This window comes from Scyliorhinus torazame, chromosome 11 (assembly GCF_047496885.1).
Source record: "Scyliorhinus torazame isolate Kashiwa2021f chromosome 11, sScyTor2.1, whole genome shotgun sequence".
In the NCBI taxonomy this organism is placed as follows: Eukaryota; Metazoa; Chordata; class Chondrichthyes; order Carcharhiniformes; family Scyliorhinidae; genus Scyliorhinus; species Scyliorhinus torazame.
Window position 1 is genome coordinate 169,745,550 of NC_092717.1, and position 17,436 is coordinate 169,762,985.

A 17,436-nucleotide genomic window follows, 5' to 3' on the forward strand; every position below is an offset into this window, starting at 1 on the left:
GAGTATGGCTATGTCAGGCTGTTGCTCAACTAGAATCATAGAATGTACAGTGCTGAAGGAGGCTATTTGGCCCATCAAGTCCACACTGGCCCCTGGAAAGAGCACCCAAGCGAAGCCCACACCTCCACCCTATCCCCGTAACCCCGCCAAATCTTTTTGCACACAAAGGGCAATCCACCAAACCTGCACATAATAATAATATATAATTATAATCTTTATTGTCACAAATAGGCTTACATTAACACTGCAATGAAGTTACTGTGAAAAGCCCCTTGTCGCTTCATTCTGGCACCTGTTCAGGTACACAAAGAGGGAGAATTCAGAATGTCCAAATTACCTAACAGCACGTCTTTCAGGACTTGTGGGAGGAAACCGGAGCACTCGGAGGAAACCCACGCAGACACGGGGAGAACGTGCAGACTCCACGCAGTGACCCAAGCCGGGAATCGAACCTGGGACCCTGGAGGTGAAAAGCAAAAGTGCTAACCACTGTGCTACCATATAACCTCAGCCAGTACGGGAATTGAACCCACGCTGTTGGCCTTGCCCTGCATCATAAACGATCTGTCCAGCCAACTGAGCTAAACTGGCCCCTTTTGTAAAATATGTAGTCTCGTTAAAATAGTCTGTGAGTCAGCTCTCCCAACTTTGGCACAAGTCCCCAAACGTTAGTAGGGAGGACTTTGCAGGATCAACAGGACTGAGTTTGCCATTGTCGTTTCCGGTGCCTAGTTCAATGCCGGGTGGCCCGTCCGGTTTCATTCCTTTTGCGCTTTCGTAATGGCTGTGTACAACTGAGTGGCTTGCTAGGCCATTTCAGAGGGCATTTAAGAGTCAACCAGTGCTGTGGGTCTGGAGTCAACGTAGGCCAGATCAGGTAAGGATGGCAGATTTCCTTCCCTAAAGGACATTCGTGAACCAGATGGGTTTTTAACAACAACCAACAATGGTTTTGTCATCATTAGACTTTTAATTCCAGATATTTTATTGAGTTTAAATTCCGTCATCTGCCGTGGTGGGATTCAAACCCAGGTCCAAAGGTCATTATCCTGGGTCTCTGGGTTACTAGTCCAGCAACAATACCACAATGCCACAGCCTCCCCCATAAAGCTATCAACAACATACATCTTCGCATGGACAATGCAATGATGGATGTTGTTGATAGCTTTAAGTAGTGGGCTCTAAAGTCACCAGCAATCTCTCACTGGATGTTGCAATCAATACCAGACATTTCAAAAGCTGCACACATTTCAAAAGCTGAAGCTCTTATGCCTTTCACTTCATCCTGGGTTGGAGGCCATGAAGGAGATCTTTTTCTCAGAGGGTAGCAGGAGGTGGTCACCTCATCATGCAGCAGGAACATCACTGTTCAGCATCATCTCCCTCTGCTTTCAATTCCTTCATCTCTCCTACTCCTCTATCAATGAGCAGTCTCCAACCAGGGATTCACTGCCCTCAAGGTCCAGGGCCAAGTAATGGAGAATGCAGAAGACCCCCAAAATGACAGAGACATTTGCAGGTACTGGGAGAGTGCTATCTGACTGGTCAGTCGCTGCTAGCACAGCTTTAGAAGACACATCTTGCTGAACAGGTCGTATTGGTTGGGTCGTCTCTGAACCTCGCCTTTACAGGAGTGATAGGCATGTCTTTGAGGATCCTGGAGTAACTTGGCTCCACCACTTAGGTATAAACAACTAATTGTTTTATTCCATTGGAAGACATGAAACTGTGAAATGCAGCAGTACCAGTAAGCAGGATGAATGCAATAGTTGCTTGGCCTTATTAAATGCTTCTCTCTGTGGTGTTTTCCAGAACCATCTCTGGTGTTTCTTCAGTAACATGTATAAAGGGGCTAATAGAGTTGACAGATTTGGAAGCAAATGCTCGTATTAACCATCCCCAGGAATAATTTAAGCCTCGAAGTGTTCCTTGGAGCCGATGCCTTCTTTTATCCTCCATAGGATGCAGTCCCTGAGCATCCACATGGTAATCAAGGTAAGCTACTTTGCTGGCCAGGAAAGTGCATTTTCTCTTTTTAGGCCTCCTCAAATCTGTGCAGTACTTCAAGATTATCCCAGTGTTCTTCTTGTTGCACCAGTCATCCAACTATATAACAACACGCTTGGTAGCACAGTGGGTAGCACTGTTGCTTCACAGCTCCAGGATCCCAGGTTCGATTCCCGGCTATGGTCACTGTCTGTGCAGAGTTTGCACGTTCTCCCAGTGTCTGCGTGGCTTTCCTCGGGGTGCTCCGGTTTCCTTCCACAAGTCTCGAAAGATGTGCTGTTAGGTGAATTGGATATTCTGAATTCTCCCTGTGTACCCGAACAGCCGCTGGAATGTGGTGACTAGGGGCTTTTCACAATAACTTGATTGCAGCATTAATGTAAGCCTACTTGTGACAAGCTTTAATAAACTGTAATAAACTTTCCATGGTTCTTTGAAATATGCCGCAAGCTGATGAAATGCTAAAGGCAAGAGTGTATACTGATAAAATATTTTATGGGTATAAATAGTCACATATCCTCTGGAAGCATCATACAACTCCAACTGTTGATAATACATGACTCGTATCCAATTTCATTTATGAATGCCCTCCAACCAGTCTTGCATAGAAATTCTTTATTGTCGGGTTAGGATATTTGTCCAGTTTTGCTGCTGGGTTTACTGTTAATTTATAGTCCCCACAGATACAGACTCTTATTTTGTTTAACAACAGGTGCTATGGAAGGTGCCAATTCAGCAAACTGGGCTGGTTTGATGAAACCCAGTTCTTCAAGCCTTTCTAGCTCAGATTCAATTTTCTCCAGCAATGCATAGGGCACAGCTGTAGCCCTGAAAATTTTGCAGTGACTTCTGGGTCTATGTAAAATTTTGCCTTTGAACCTTAGATTTTTTCCCAGCTCATCCTGCAAAATGTCCTGATGCGTCTGGATTCCTTCTTGCAGGCCCCCTTCCTTAATTCTGAAAATTTCTAACCAATTAGGTTTAATTTCTTTGAGCCAGTCATGGCCCATTAAACTTTGTCCTTGGCCAAATGCCACGATTAATAGAAGTTGGGCAGTTCTCTACCCATAGCTCATAGATGTTTCAGTCATCCCTATTTTAATGGCCTCCCCCAGTCTAGGTGGCTATTCTTGCTGCTGTGTTATGCACCCTGAGGTTGAACCCCCTCCTCGAAAATATCTGCAGGTCTGCTCCCCTACTTTCATTGTTAAGCTTCAATGGTAACTTTATAAAAACAACTAGAAAGCAGGTTGCAACTTCTTTGACTCCTTGTGAGTGTTTAGCAATCACTTCAATTACACCACAGTGCCATCTGCATCCCTATTATATTTAGTGTAGTCTATTACACAATAAATGCAGTCTATTAAACAATTAAAACCGCAATTCCAACTTAAGTACTGGGGAACATTAACTTTCCTAACAAGATCCCTCCTCTTAAAGAAACAAAAGTTCATCTTTAATTTTGATGTAAATTTCAATATTCTTTGACATAAATGTATATATATATATTCTGCAATAAATGCACCTTATTCCCCCTTCTTAAAAGTTTTTCCACTCACAGAGGCAGCACGGTTTTGTGAAGGAGAGGTTGTGTCTCACTAACTTGATAGAGTTTTTCGAGGAGATCACAAAAATGATTGATGCAGGTCAGACAGTGGATGTTGTCTATATGGACTTCAGTAAGCCCTTTGACAACATCCCTCATGGCAGATTGGTACAAAAGGTGAAGTCACACGGGATCAGAGATGAGCTGCCAAGATGGATACAGAACTGGCTAGGTCATGGAAGGCACAGAGTAGCAATGGAAGGGTGCTTTTCTGATTGGAGGACTGTGACTAGTGGTGTTCCGCATGGATCAGTGCTAGGATCTTTGCTGTTCGTAGTATATATAAATGATTTGGAGGAAAATGTAACAGGTCTGATTAGTAAGACAACACAAAGGTTGGTGGAATTGCAGATAGCGATGAGGACTGTCAGAGGATACAGCAGGATTTAGATCGTTTGGAGACTTGCGTGGCGAGATGGCGGATGGAGTTTAAACCAGACAAATGTGAGATAATGCATTTTGGAATGTCTAATACAGGTAGGGAATATACAGTGAATGGTAGAACCCAAAAGAGTATTGACAGTCAGAGAGATCTGGGTGTACAGGTCCACAGGTCACTGAAAGGGGCAACACAGGTGGAGAAGGTAGTCAAGAAGGCATACGGCATGCTCATTGGCCAGGGCATTGAGTATAAAAATTGGCAAGTCATGTTGCAGCTGTGTAGAACCTTAGTTAGGCCACACTTGGGAGTATAGGGTTCAATTCTGGTTGCCACATTAGCAGAAGGATGTGGAGGCTTTAGAGAGGGTGCAGAACAGATTTACCAGCATGTTGCCTGGTATGGAGGGCATTCGCTATGAGGAGAGGTTGAATAAACGTGGTTTGTTCTCACTGGAACGACGGAGGTTGAGGGGCGACCTGATAGAGGTCTACAAAATTCTGAGAACCATAGACAGGGTGGATAGTCAGAGACTTTTTACCAGGGTAGAGGGGTCAATTATTAGGGGGCAAAGATTTAAAATGCGAGGAGCAAGGTTTAGAGGAGATGTACGAGGCAAGGTTTTGTTTTTACACAGAGGATAGTGGGTGCCTGGAACTCGTTGCCGGAGGAGGTGGTGGAAGCAGGGACGATAGTGATGTTTAAGGTACATCTTGACAAATACATGAATGGGATGTATCCCCCCCCCCCCCCATTATCAGTGATGAATTAATAGTAGTACCTTAATTTCTTTACAAGAGAAAATATGATTCATTTTAAGTCCACAGTTTTTCCAAATACAACAGCCTTATCGTTTTCCCATGTCAAATTTCATATGCACTTTCTTCATAGATAGTCAACTCAAAATTGTAGGTCTTTCGCTGGATATGACATCCATGCTAATAAAATGATCCCTTCTGGTCATTTTAAAAGCAGGGTTATGTGATGTCGTGGTCGCTGTTCAGAAACATGGGTACCACCATTACACGCGAGAACACCCTGCCATGGCAACCTCTGCCAGACGTGCCAGATCATCAACGTGGGTACCACCATTACACGTGCAAACACCACCCACCAGTTACACAGTACATACCCGTGCGACTCGGCCAATGTTGTCTACCTCATACGCTGTAGGAAAGGATGTCCCGAGGCGTGGTACATCAGCGAGGCCATGCAGACACTGCGACAATGGATGAACGGACATCACGTGACAATCGGCAGGTAGGAATGTTCCCCGCCAGTCGGGGAACACTTCAACAGTCGAGGGCATTCAGTCTCTGATCTCCGGGTAAGCGTTCTCCAGGGCGGCCTTCAGGATGCGCAAAAACGCAGAATCGCCGAGCAGAAACTGATAGCCAAGTTCCGCACGCATGAGTACAGCCTCAACAGGGACCTTGGATTCATGTTGGATTACATTCACCCCCCACCATCTGGCCTGGGCTTGCGAAATCCTACCAACTGTCCTGGCTTGAGACAATTCACACCTCTTTCACCTGTGATTATCCCTCTCCCCAGTCACACCATCTGGTCCTGTAAAGATTTAATTACCTGCAAAGACTCGCATTCAAAGTATCATCTTGCACCATTGAATTTGTCTCTCTCTCTCTATATATATATATATATATATATAATATTATATATATATATATATATATATATATATATATATATATATATATATATATATGTGTGTTTGTGGAACCCACCTCTTCATTCATCTGAGAAAGGAGCTGCGCTCCGAAAGTTACTGATTCAAAACAAACCTGTTGGACTTTGACCTGGCGTTGTAAGACTTCGGACTATAATAACTAGAAAGCAGGTCTTGGCATCTTCCACTCTAAGCCTGTGTTCAGCAATCACTTCTCTAACAACACCACAGTGCCACATGTAACCTCTTTATATTTGATGCAGTCTATTAAACAATAAATGCAGTATATTAAACAATTCAAACCCCAATTCCAATTTAAATACTGGGGAATATCAACTCTTTCCTACTTCTATTCTTATGGTCTGCCGTTGACCAATAACGCCATTGTAATGGGGCTACCTTGCCCTTCTTCAAATTACACATCTGAAGACGTTCTGATCACTCGCAGAAAAGTTTTCAACGTTATGTACTGGTGCTGAACTGTTCACTTTATTGCTACTAGGCATGTTCTGTTTACTCTTGCATCTGTGCCTCATTTGGCCCTTCTGGTGGCATGCAGAGCATTCCACTTCTCTGAATATGCAAATCTCTGGTGAATGATTTCCCCCATACATGTAACGCCCTGTACCAATCAGGGGTTGTTGATTCATTCTCCTGAATCTTATAGTTCTTTCTTTTTCCAATTAAGCAGCAATTTAGCATGGCCATCCACCTACCCTGCCTGCACATCTTTGAGATCCACAGGAGAATGTTCAAACTCCACAAGTACAGTGACCCGGGGCTGGATTCAAACCCGGGCTCCGGCGCCATGAGGCAGCAGTGCTAACCACTGCGTCACCATGCCACCGAATCTTCTAATTCTACTAGCTCTGTACTTGCTTTCCTGCTTAAACCGATCTCTTTGCTTTTGGCACCACTGTCGTCTGACGCTTTGTGCCCTAACTGGTGGACCATGCCATTCTGTGCTCTGATGTTCCTGGGCTCCCTTCATAATGCCCTGCATTGCTAATGCTAATTCCAGCGCTTTAAAAAAAATTAATCTCAGTTTCTGCTAGCAACATCCTCTGCATGGCCTCACCATTAACTCCGCAAACCAATTAAACCCTCAGCCTATCACTTAGTGTTGTTCCAAAGTCACAGTGTTCACAATTTTCCTACGCATGGCTATATGGGTTGCAATGTCTCCCCTGGGGCTCTCCCTGTAAATTTAATTTGAACCATTGTAAAATCGCGCAGGGCTTTAGGTGGTTGTGCTCTTTTGTTAAATTCACTATTTCTATAAACAAGCTTGTATCGGACTAGTTTGGAGGCGTAAGGCTATGAATTAAATTATAAGTTTGGGAGAAGCATGCACTTAATAACATCACCTTCGTCTTCCCCTCCTCCTCAACTCTGTTTGCTCCGAAGAAAAATTTAGTTGCTCAACAACCAATCTTCAACCAAGGGGTCAAAAGGATCCATTGCACTGAAGACAGACATGTCTACACCTATCTTCTACATCACAAGCTTGACTTTGACTGGACCAGGTTCTAATCTGATCATCTTGCAAGTGCACTTGCTGCTTTCTTTTACTTTGCCGCCAAATATAATAACTTGGCTCCACCAGCTAGATACAAACAATGAATGTTTATTCACGCAACATGCTATGTACAGAGTAGTGCAGCCATGAGGCTGCCAGTCTGCCTCTGTATTAAACTGAGCAAAACCCGTGCTCTACTCAACGATTCACACACAGTAATCATCAATTGGACAAGTGGGTCACGTGACACTTCAGAAGACCACCCCTCAAAAGAAGCCAGCTACGACAGATCCATCTACACGCTTCGGAACTTGGGTGAAAATCTGAGACAGCTTTGACAGGCACAGGGTGAAGGATTCATGGCAGCTGTTAGGAATGCAAATGCGCACATGGAGAAAGCAGACCGATTGGATGTTGCAGGAGTGGAAGCCCTTCCTATTTATGGACCTCAGTGGCCGGTCACTCGGTGCCTTGATGGTCACATAGGTGCAATTGATGCCCTGCATCTGAAGAATCCAGTGAAGGTGGTGAAACCCAAAGCCCTTTTCCCTGCAACTGCACGTCTCCAATGAAATGAGAGTGCAGCTCTAACGAGGGTATCAGTGGCCAACGAGATGCAATGGTATGCAGCTATTTGCAAGATGTCACTAAGGTCTGCAGCTGGTCAATATAATGAGCCATAAGCAAAGAATCTCAACAGACACTGATATAGCATGACAATTAGTTCTTTGCGGTACCAAGACTTTTGGCAATGACGGCACAGATCTGCCTGGAACACAGTCTTCAAAATACCGGATCTTCTCCAGGTAGCTCTCTCATTGGCAGTATCCTGTGTTGGACGGTATGGCTTCCATTGCCTTCCCATTCCACTTTCCCCTCCCGTGCCCATTTGTTGCCCTGGATTCAACCCATCCTGCAGTGGGTGTTGTCCCTCATCACCACTGAGCTCAAAATTTGACCATTGCTCCCCCATACCAGCTGCAGCTGTCCCTTTTGTCAGGTGGTCACTCTATTGTGACCGCCAGTCTTACCTCCTGCTCTTCTGCCCAACAATGCCAGTGGATGACAACCCCATTCAATGTCCAAATACTGAGTGCCCACTCTCCTTCCCACCTCCCCATGAAGTGCTATAACCTATTACAATACCAGACCAGATCCCAACAGCGGCTAGGATACTGGACAGAATCTGCAATATTTTAATTTATTTTGTAGACTGTGCGGAAAGAATAATTTGCTTCAGGAATGACTTCATGAAAAAATAGGAATTTGGTATTTTAAAATATAACTTTATTATGAATACAATCCTAAACTCTTTAATTTCACAACTGAAAGGAACAGCTTACAATTACCCCTTAAACACTACCACTGAAATCCCCATTAAACAACTAGAAATATACAGCTCACAACATTGATCCATAACTGCTTCCCCAGCTGTACAAATATAATACAATTCATCAATGTTGTTGCAAATGCTTCTCACATTGAAAGATAGTGCATTTAGCTTCACAGAGGAGGCAGTGGCGTAGTGGTATTATTGCTGGATTGTAATCCAGAGACCCAGGGTAATGCTCTAGGTACCCGGGTTTGAATTCCACCGTGGCAGATGGTGAAATTTGAATTCAATAAAAATCTGGAATTAAAAGTCTAAAGATGACCATGAAACTATTGACAAATTGTTGTAAAACCCATCTGGTTCATTAATGTCCTTTAGGGAAGGAAATCTGTCGTCCTTACCTAATGTGGCCGACATGTGACTCCAGATCCAGAGCGATGTGGTTGACTAAAATGCCCTCAGGAATGGGCAATAAATGCTGGTCTAGCCAGAGACACCCATATCCCATGAACGAATAAAAAAATGTTTTCCCATTTTTTTCTCTGATGTCACTCCAACCGCTAATGCTCCATTAACTAGGTTAAGCTCTTCGTGACACATTCTGTTCTTGTTTTATTGTTACTCAAAATTTCTCTTATTGCTTTTGAATTTACTCTTTTCAGAATTCTCCCACCACTGACCCTCCCACTTCTCTAGATTCAGGCTTTATCTACCTCCCCAATTATTCTATTTGCCAGGACACTCAATCAAGTAAAGGTTAATCGATGCCTGACCCAATAGAACAGTTTCTCCTTGTCTCAATATTACTGTCCCATAAATTGAAATCTCTCACATTACACTTTCAACTATGCAGTGAACCTTCAATCTGTCTGAAAGGGGTTGTTACCTGTGGAGGTTCTTTGATTGAATTTTGGCCCTAGCTCTTCAAACCTTAACAGCAGAATCTCATTCTCAGTTCCATCTATGTCATTGGCTCCCATGTCGACCATCAGAATGGAATCCTTCCCTTCCCAACCTCTTTTTCAGCTGCCATCTTTATATGGAGGCAACACAACATTTGATTCCTGATTGAAACTACAGAGATCATATAGTTTATTGACTGAAATGAAAGTCGCCATACACCAGAGGAACATAGGCTGTTCCCCCCTTTTACAGAGAAAGCTGTCTGGTGGTGAGTTAACCTGAGGGTCATCATACCTCAGGCAAGGAACAAGGTTGAGGAGGTAGGCCTTCGTGGTAACCTCGGCCGGTATAGAAATTGAACCTGCAATGTTGGCATCACTCTGTATCATGAACCAGCCGTCCAGCCAACTGAGCTTTCTTGTTCCCTACCACAGTCAAACTCTTTCAGCCCCTCTGCTTGAATGGCCTGCAATGCAATTCAGTTTGCTGAATAACCCTGCAGACTGTCTTCATCCACGTAGCCAGCAAGAATATTCCATCTGTCAGATAAGGGAAAAGGCCAAGATCCTTCCAGCATTGCACCTAGAGTTCTCTTACCTCCATGATTCCTACTCTCACCACCCTGTCCATGACTAATAACTAGTTTTCTTGAGATTATGAGAAATGAGCAGCGGTGTTTCTCACAAGATGGAGATATTTACTACAGATGTAGTGATCTGGGATGGCGATGCTCTCCCCAACCTATCTCGTGCGACTGGTGTATCACCAGTTTCTCTAGTCTCTCCAGGAAACTAAAATATCTTATTCCTAATACCATTCTAAATCTCTCTGCGGCCTCAGCACCTTCCTAAAGCATGGCCCAGAATTGACCACAGTATTGTTGCTAGGGCTTCACCAATGTTTAACAATGGTTTAGCATAACTTACTCCATCACTCTAATAGTAAAATGAATAATCTTTCATGCCTTTTAAACAACCTTTTCCACTTGTCCTGCCACTTTCAAAGACTTAAATACATGTAGAGGTCTCTCTTCTAACATGCTTTTAAATTTGTATCATGACATTGTTTTGCCTCTCCCCATTCTCCCAGCAAAAGTGAATGTAATCTGCCTGTTTCACCAGAATGTCTATGTGCTCCTGAAGTTTGTTATTATCCACTTCAATGTTTACTGCAATTCCAAATTTCATGTTGTCTGCAATCGTTTAAATTATGCCATTTTTACACAAATTTCACGCTGGCCTAAAAACTGTTCACCACTTCACTACTTGCGTGGCCGGTTTTGTATCCAAGAAGTCACCACATCTTTAACATCCTCGGCTCCAAATTTGTTAACAAGCCTTTAAGGGCTAATTTATCAATTGCCTTTTCAAAGTCCACATACACAACAGCAACGACATTACCTTCATCTTCCTCTCTGTTCCTTGATTAAACAACTCAGCCATGTCAGTCAAATGTTATTTTTCTTTTAACAAATCGATACTGATTTTAATTTATTAACCCCTATTTTTGTGGGGCGGTGGGAATGTCCAGGCAGAAAGGTGGGGGGCGGCCAGGCCAGAGGTGCGGGGGGGGGGCAGCGAGGCCAGAGGGACAGGGTCGGGTGGGGCCTGATGGGGCCCAGGGCAGGACAGGGCGGAGCGGGGAGCAGGGCAGGCGGCCGTGCCCGAGGTGCGGGCTGGGGGTTTTGTGGTCAGGCCTTACGGGTGGCCCGGAGAGGGGGGGGGCGGTGCCAGGCCAGAGGGACGGGCTGAGCCTGAAGGGAGGGCTGCGGCCGGGCCTGAGGGGCGGCTGGGGTGGGTGGCCAGGCTTGCAGGACATGTCGTGAGAGGCTGCCAGACATGAGGCCCCGGCCACCACAAGGGCCCGAAGGAGGGACAGGGCGACGGCCAGGCCTAAAGGAGGGTCGAGGCAACACTGGTGCCCAAAGGAGGAGCGGGGCGGCAGCCAGGCCTGAAGGAGGAGTAGCGTGGCAGCTGGGCCCAAAGGAAGGGCGGGGTGGCAGCCGAGTCCGGAGTAGGGGTGGGGCAGCAGGGCGAGTGAGGTGGTCAGACCGGAATTTGGGGTCAGACTTGAGGGCAGGTCGTGTTAGAGGGGTTGGGGTTCCGTGCATGGTGGGTCAGACCGATCGGGAGTCGAATCGGAGGAACGTAATAATCAAGCCAAAATTAGTAGAATTATCTAAAGTTAGCTATTTAAAATCGCTTCTGTCAGATGGTTCCAAGCCCATTGCAATTGCCCAGAAAAAGTTAGCTCTTTTGGGAAATTCCTAGAGATTCCCCAAAACATCTGAGTTACTCCCTAAGTGCAACACCGGGGAACCAGTAAGTTATGGACCATTATTCTTGAAACACTGCTGCAGATTTTATTGCTTATAATAAATGTCATTATACTGTACCAACAGCATCTTTTATGTGGAACATACTGTTGATTTCTTTTATACTACTGATAACCACACAGCAAACAGTTTCTGCAGGTTTATTTTAAAATAACCATTTTTGAGTCCTGAAAAACTAATGGAACAGTTAATAATGCTATACAGAACTTTAAACGGTGACACTTACCTAACTCAGCAGATAAACGATGTAGTGGTCTCGCTGGTTTGAGGGATTTGCGAATTACAGGTACCTTCCTGGTGGCATCCATGATTATTGGAGAGATCCTGTTTGTAAAACTTACAGTTTTTAAATTATGCATTAAAACCATTTAGCTAATCTAATGAGCACAAGAGACAAATAACAACCGTATAGCACAGCATGTAATGCAATGTTTCTGTAAAATAGACTAAACTGCACATATCTGAATTTGAGGATTTTAGTATTGAAGTGCTTCAGCGCATCTCTGGGTTGTATCATACACATTCGTTCTTACCAAAATATTGAACATTTTAAATTGTTTTTAGATTCTTGATAAGAAATTGTTCATATTGTTTGTAAGGAATATTAAGCACAATTTTCTTCATGCAAGAAGATGGATTTCCCAATTGTGTCAGTGAAAAGTGGCATTATATATTCTGATGCCAATTTCTTGAACCATTGAAGGTAGCACTGCATTTTAATTTAAAACATCATAATTTATTTTATGACCACCATGATAGAACTAGCTTTTCTTTAGCTCCTCGGCACAGTGATAACGCAAGGTAAAACAAAATTATACAAGTTATATCTATAATTGTCATGTTACTGAGTTTCAAATATCAGCCATGTATTCACTTCCGCAGAGAAGGAAAACTGAAGTAACTCATTACCCCAAACTGCATGCACACTTCCTAAAGGCTGATCTCAGATGAGTATTTTCACATTAAGGTACTAAAGATCACAGAGAAGGAAAGAAAAAACATTTTTAGTCAACCAGCTAAAAAGATAGTAAGTAGCATGTTTGGGGTGGCACAGTTGTTAACACAGCTGTGCCTCAGCACCAGAGACCCAGGCTCAATTCCGGCCTTGGGTGACTGCATGGAGTTTGCACTTTCTCCCCGTGTCTACGTGGGTTTCATCCGGATACTCTGGTTTCCTCCCACAGCCCAAGGATGTGCAGGTTAAGTAGGGTTACGGGGGTAGAGCAGAGGAGTGGGCCTAGGTAGGGTGCTCTGTCAAAGGGTTGGTGCAAGCTCGATGGGCCAAATGGCCTTCTTCTTTACTGTAGGGTTCTATTATCAGAAACATTACAGCACTGTCCTCATAATCTTTCATAATTTTAAAAAGTCAATATTCCAAATTATAAGAAACTTTAGCCAGAAAATTCAGGGGTTCAGCAAATGTTTAATAATTCCTGTACGGCTGAGGATATTCATGAAGGCCCCCCTTCTCAACCTTGCCCCTCGCCCGAGGTGTGGTGATCCTCAGATTAAATCACCACCAGTCAGCTCGCCCCTCAAAGGGGAAAGCAGCCTATGGTCATCTGGGGCTATGGCTCCTTTACCTAATAATAGGCAATTTAACCTGGCATTTTTGAATTGAACACTTTAGAACAAATATACAGTCAAATTTGCATCATTCAAACTAAAACAACAAAATTTGGAAGTATTTTACTGCCAAACTTTTGATTTCTTAATAGATTTTAAAAAAATCTTTCCAATGCACTGTTTTTTTTGCTCTTCAGTAATAATGTAGAGAGCAGCTTTCTAGTTTTTACACCCAATATCAGCATCAAGTATTTGTGAGCCCGCTCACAAACTGGAAATGAGAATTGCTACACATAAAAAAGACCAAAGTCCATTTAGTACACCCTTTTCCATCAGAATACAATAATGAAGTTATTGACTAATCATGACCGCTATGTTACATATCTTTCTATTAAAACAGTTAAAAAAAATATACAAGGCCAAACACTCATTTTGTGTTGGAGAAACAGGATATCCTCCCCTCAGTACCAATGTATGGGGAGGCGGGGGTGGATACTCTGATTATTAAAACAGTTCACAACACGTTTCTACAAAAAGCAAATGGTACAAGCACTAAACTTTGCGCTGGAGAGACCAGATACCCTTGCCTCTGTACCAACAGAAGGGAAAGGAAGGGAGTGGTGGGGAGAGGGGGGAAAAGTAGGGTGGTGGGGAGGGAAGGAGTCGGAGTGTTGGTGAAGGGGGGGCCTAATAGGGCACTGCCTGAACTATCTACAGAGGCAGAAAAACAAAAAAACCTTCAATTATGATGTGCCAGATCCTGGGAGTTCCCCAGAGGGGGTGAGGGGCGACATAATGTCAGGCACGAGTGAGACCCGCACCCCGCGACAGAGCGTCTCGTGCACCCTGCGCTCCCGGCACTGGGCGGCTGACAGCCATCGGACAGTCGCCCTCCGGGCCTGAATCCTCCACCACACTGAGTGCGGTGGGTGGCACGGGCCCACCAACCAACTCAGGGGCTGCCTTGATCCCACCACCGGGATCATCGACAGGCGGGATCTCCTCAGGCTCTTCCCGGGGTCCCTGACCAGCGGGAGGCGATGGTGCAGATGCCTGCTCCGCCCCCGCCGCCTGGTCACTGGAAGGCCCCGAAAATAACTCCAGAAACAGGTCCGGGATGGTGGCAGAGGTGCCCAAAGACAGCGGTTGGGACAGAGGGTCTTCCAAACAATAACCTGCTAAGTTACAGACTGCACAAGAACCGAACATGAAAAGAAAACCATCAGTGGTTTAAAACTGTCTTTCCCTATCTAACTTGCTACATTTAACATATGTCATGGCTTAATTTAAACATAGTGTATTCCAAAATATTATTTTCTGAAATAAATCTAATCTGAATTTTGGTTAACCAACGTTATCATGTCTACTGTCTCCCTCGGAGTCAATCCGTAGAATGGTATTGCTCAGTGCTGTAGTGCTTCTGTAGATTAGTTTTGCTTTCACTTACTTCAAGTGTAGGCTGTTTACTCAATCAAATGTGGAGCAACACGTCATGGTCTACATTTTTTGTTCCTCTAGAATTTAAAAAATAGCAATCTTCTGATTTTGCTGGCCTGGACATGGTAAAGCAAACTTGTCTTGATCTACATTCTCCTGATTGAAACATGATACTGAGTGCGATTCAGAAACTCCGTTGAGCCCGGGCACAACGGGTGAATTGTACGTGAGCGAAACCTCGCGGGAGTCACCTGACTCACACCGCCGGACATGATCTGGACCTCACCCTCCCTGGGCGAGATCCAGATCTGAATATTTAAAGGAGCAAATACCCGGGCACTGGGTGAATCCAGCATCCAGGATTCACCCGCCAAGTTTGGGTGACCTCACAATGGCGCAGTTTAGTACTGGTTCACACAAATGGGTACCAGTTGTAATGGCACCTGGGGGGGGTCTCAGTCCATTGGAGACCCCTGGGTGGTCTGGGCCAGGATGGCACCCTGGCACTCCCCCAGCACACTGGCAATGCCTGCCTGCTTCGCACTGCCAGGGGTCCAGGCCCCAAGGTTGGGGGGCTGGAGGGGGTGGAGTTAAAAGAGAAGGGGAGGTGGGAAAGGATTGGGCCAACCTTCCAAAATGGCATCCCTCCAAGTGCAGCCTCAGAAGGGATAAACACCCCATGGCCAAACAAAACAGCAAAGTGCCATTGGGTAGCTGGATGTTTCTCAGCACCACCCGCTCAGCGGACATTAACTCGAGTTCACTGAATCGCACCCACTGAAATCTCCTCCCCTCTTAACTATCTCTTTTTCGAGTGAGAACATTCAATATTCACTTAATTGCTCTTCCAATCATCCTTCCAGCTCTTCTATGTCTGTGGCTGCTCTTTCCTGTATAGTTTCCATACCTACATGATCCTCTTTATGCTGTACATGTTTTTTTAAGTCCAATTACAGTACTGATTTATAAAACAGCATGATTACCTCATTATCTTGGTACAAATTTACCTTTTACTATATCCCAATATATGATTTGCTTTACTCACTGTTGGAACAGCTTCAAACTGTTGTCAATCAGATAGAGAAGGCAGTGGCATAGTGATATTGTCACTAGGCTAGTAATCGAAAGACTGAGTGTATTGCTCTGGGAACCTGAGTTTGAATCTTACCACGGCTCATGATTACCAGGAAACCATTGCTGATTGTTGTAAAAACCCACCTGGTTCATTAATGTCCTTCACAGAAGGAAATATGCCATTCTTACCTGGTCTGGCCTACATGTGACTCCAGAGCCATAGCAATGAGGTTGACTCTTAACTACCCTCTGAAATGGCCAAGAAACCCACTCAGTTCAAGGGCAATTAGGGAAGGCCAACAAATGCATGAATTAATTAAAACCCTCAGATCTAAGCCATGGCTCAGTACAGTCTCATACCCACATCTTCTGACTCAAATATGGATCCCAGACTAGAGGTTTGAGCACAAAATCTAAGCTGGCACTGGTGCAGTTTGCAGAAGTAATTTACTGTTGGAAGTGACCTCTTTTGGATAAGGCATTAAACCGAGGCCTCATCTGCCTTCTCAGTGGAAGTAAAGATCCAATGGATCTATTCTGAAGATTTATGAATCTGATAAATATTTATCATCTGGTAAGCATCATATTGGAAGTCTTGTGGCGCAGTGTGTAATGTCCCTGCCTTTAAGCTAAAAGCTTGGAGTTTAAGTCCCACTCCAGGAATTGATCGCCATAGAACGGTCATTCATAAGGTGGCCATAGAAGGGGCATTCATAATGCGGCCAAAGAAGGTGATCATGCTGCTATTGTGGAATATTGCTGTGTACAAATTGTCCACCATGCTTTTTATATTGCATGGTGACAACACTTCACTGTGCTTCATTTGCTATAAGTTATAAAAGCCACTATATAAATTGAAATTATTTGTTATTCCTGTTGGGACCATATGACATGAAAGAAATCCAAAACGTTATTCTTTTGCCAAAAAGATGGCTGCTCCAAGTCAAATGACTTCACACCTGGCACATTGTCTTGGAGCTACCATCAGAAGTTAGAAGAACAAAAAAGAGTTCCTTGATCAACCTGTGATCACCTTTGTAATTAGCAAAAGAAGAAGTACAAATGAACTGGCTCCACAACCTGAACTATTACAAAAGAGAAAATTTAAACTCATATCAGAAGAGACGCTAATAACCACCTCATCTTCTTCCGAAGGACGAACAATAGAATTTTGGCCGGAAGCACTGAAACTGATTTTTGGGCTACAATTAACAATTAATGAGTCATGTTACATGGTCCAAGTCTCTGGACTTTTGGAAAGTTTGAACAATACATATTTAGCATGACAAGCAGTCTGCTGTTCAGTATACAACTGGTGAACTTCCCCAAGAAGCATCAGAATTCCAGGCAGAATAATATCCTACTCCTCGAAGTTCATCTCTGCTGGAAGATTTCCTACCATTGTCTGTAGAACCAACTCCATCTCGGTGTGCAGGCTTCATCCAGCAGTATCAGCACAAACTGTAATCAAACTCTACAAGTCTGGTCTTCGGCCTGCTGAACTCAAGCTCCTACATGAAAGACTGCCTCATTGGCCTTTGACCTCTCAGACTCTGGAAATCAGATGAACTAACATCCATTTCTGTAGTT

General features: G+C 44.2%; 1 protein-coding gene across 5 annotated transcripts in view; it reads right to left on the reverse strand.

The window, feature by feature from the left end:
- gra (granulito) overlaps positions 1-17,436 on the reverse strand; it is a 293,031-nt gene that overhangs the window by 247,657 nt on the left and 27,938 nt on the right. For all 5 annotated transcript variants that reach the window (XM_072467990.1, XM_072467992.1, XM_072467994.1 and 2 more), the window contains one exon: positions 11,996-12,093. In XM_072467990.1, the coding sequence (XP_072324091.1) occupies positions 11,996-12,093 (98 nt within the window). The remainder of the gene's footprint in view (positions 1-11,995; positions 12,094-17,436) is intronic.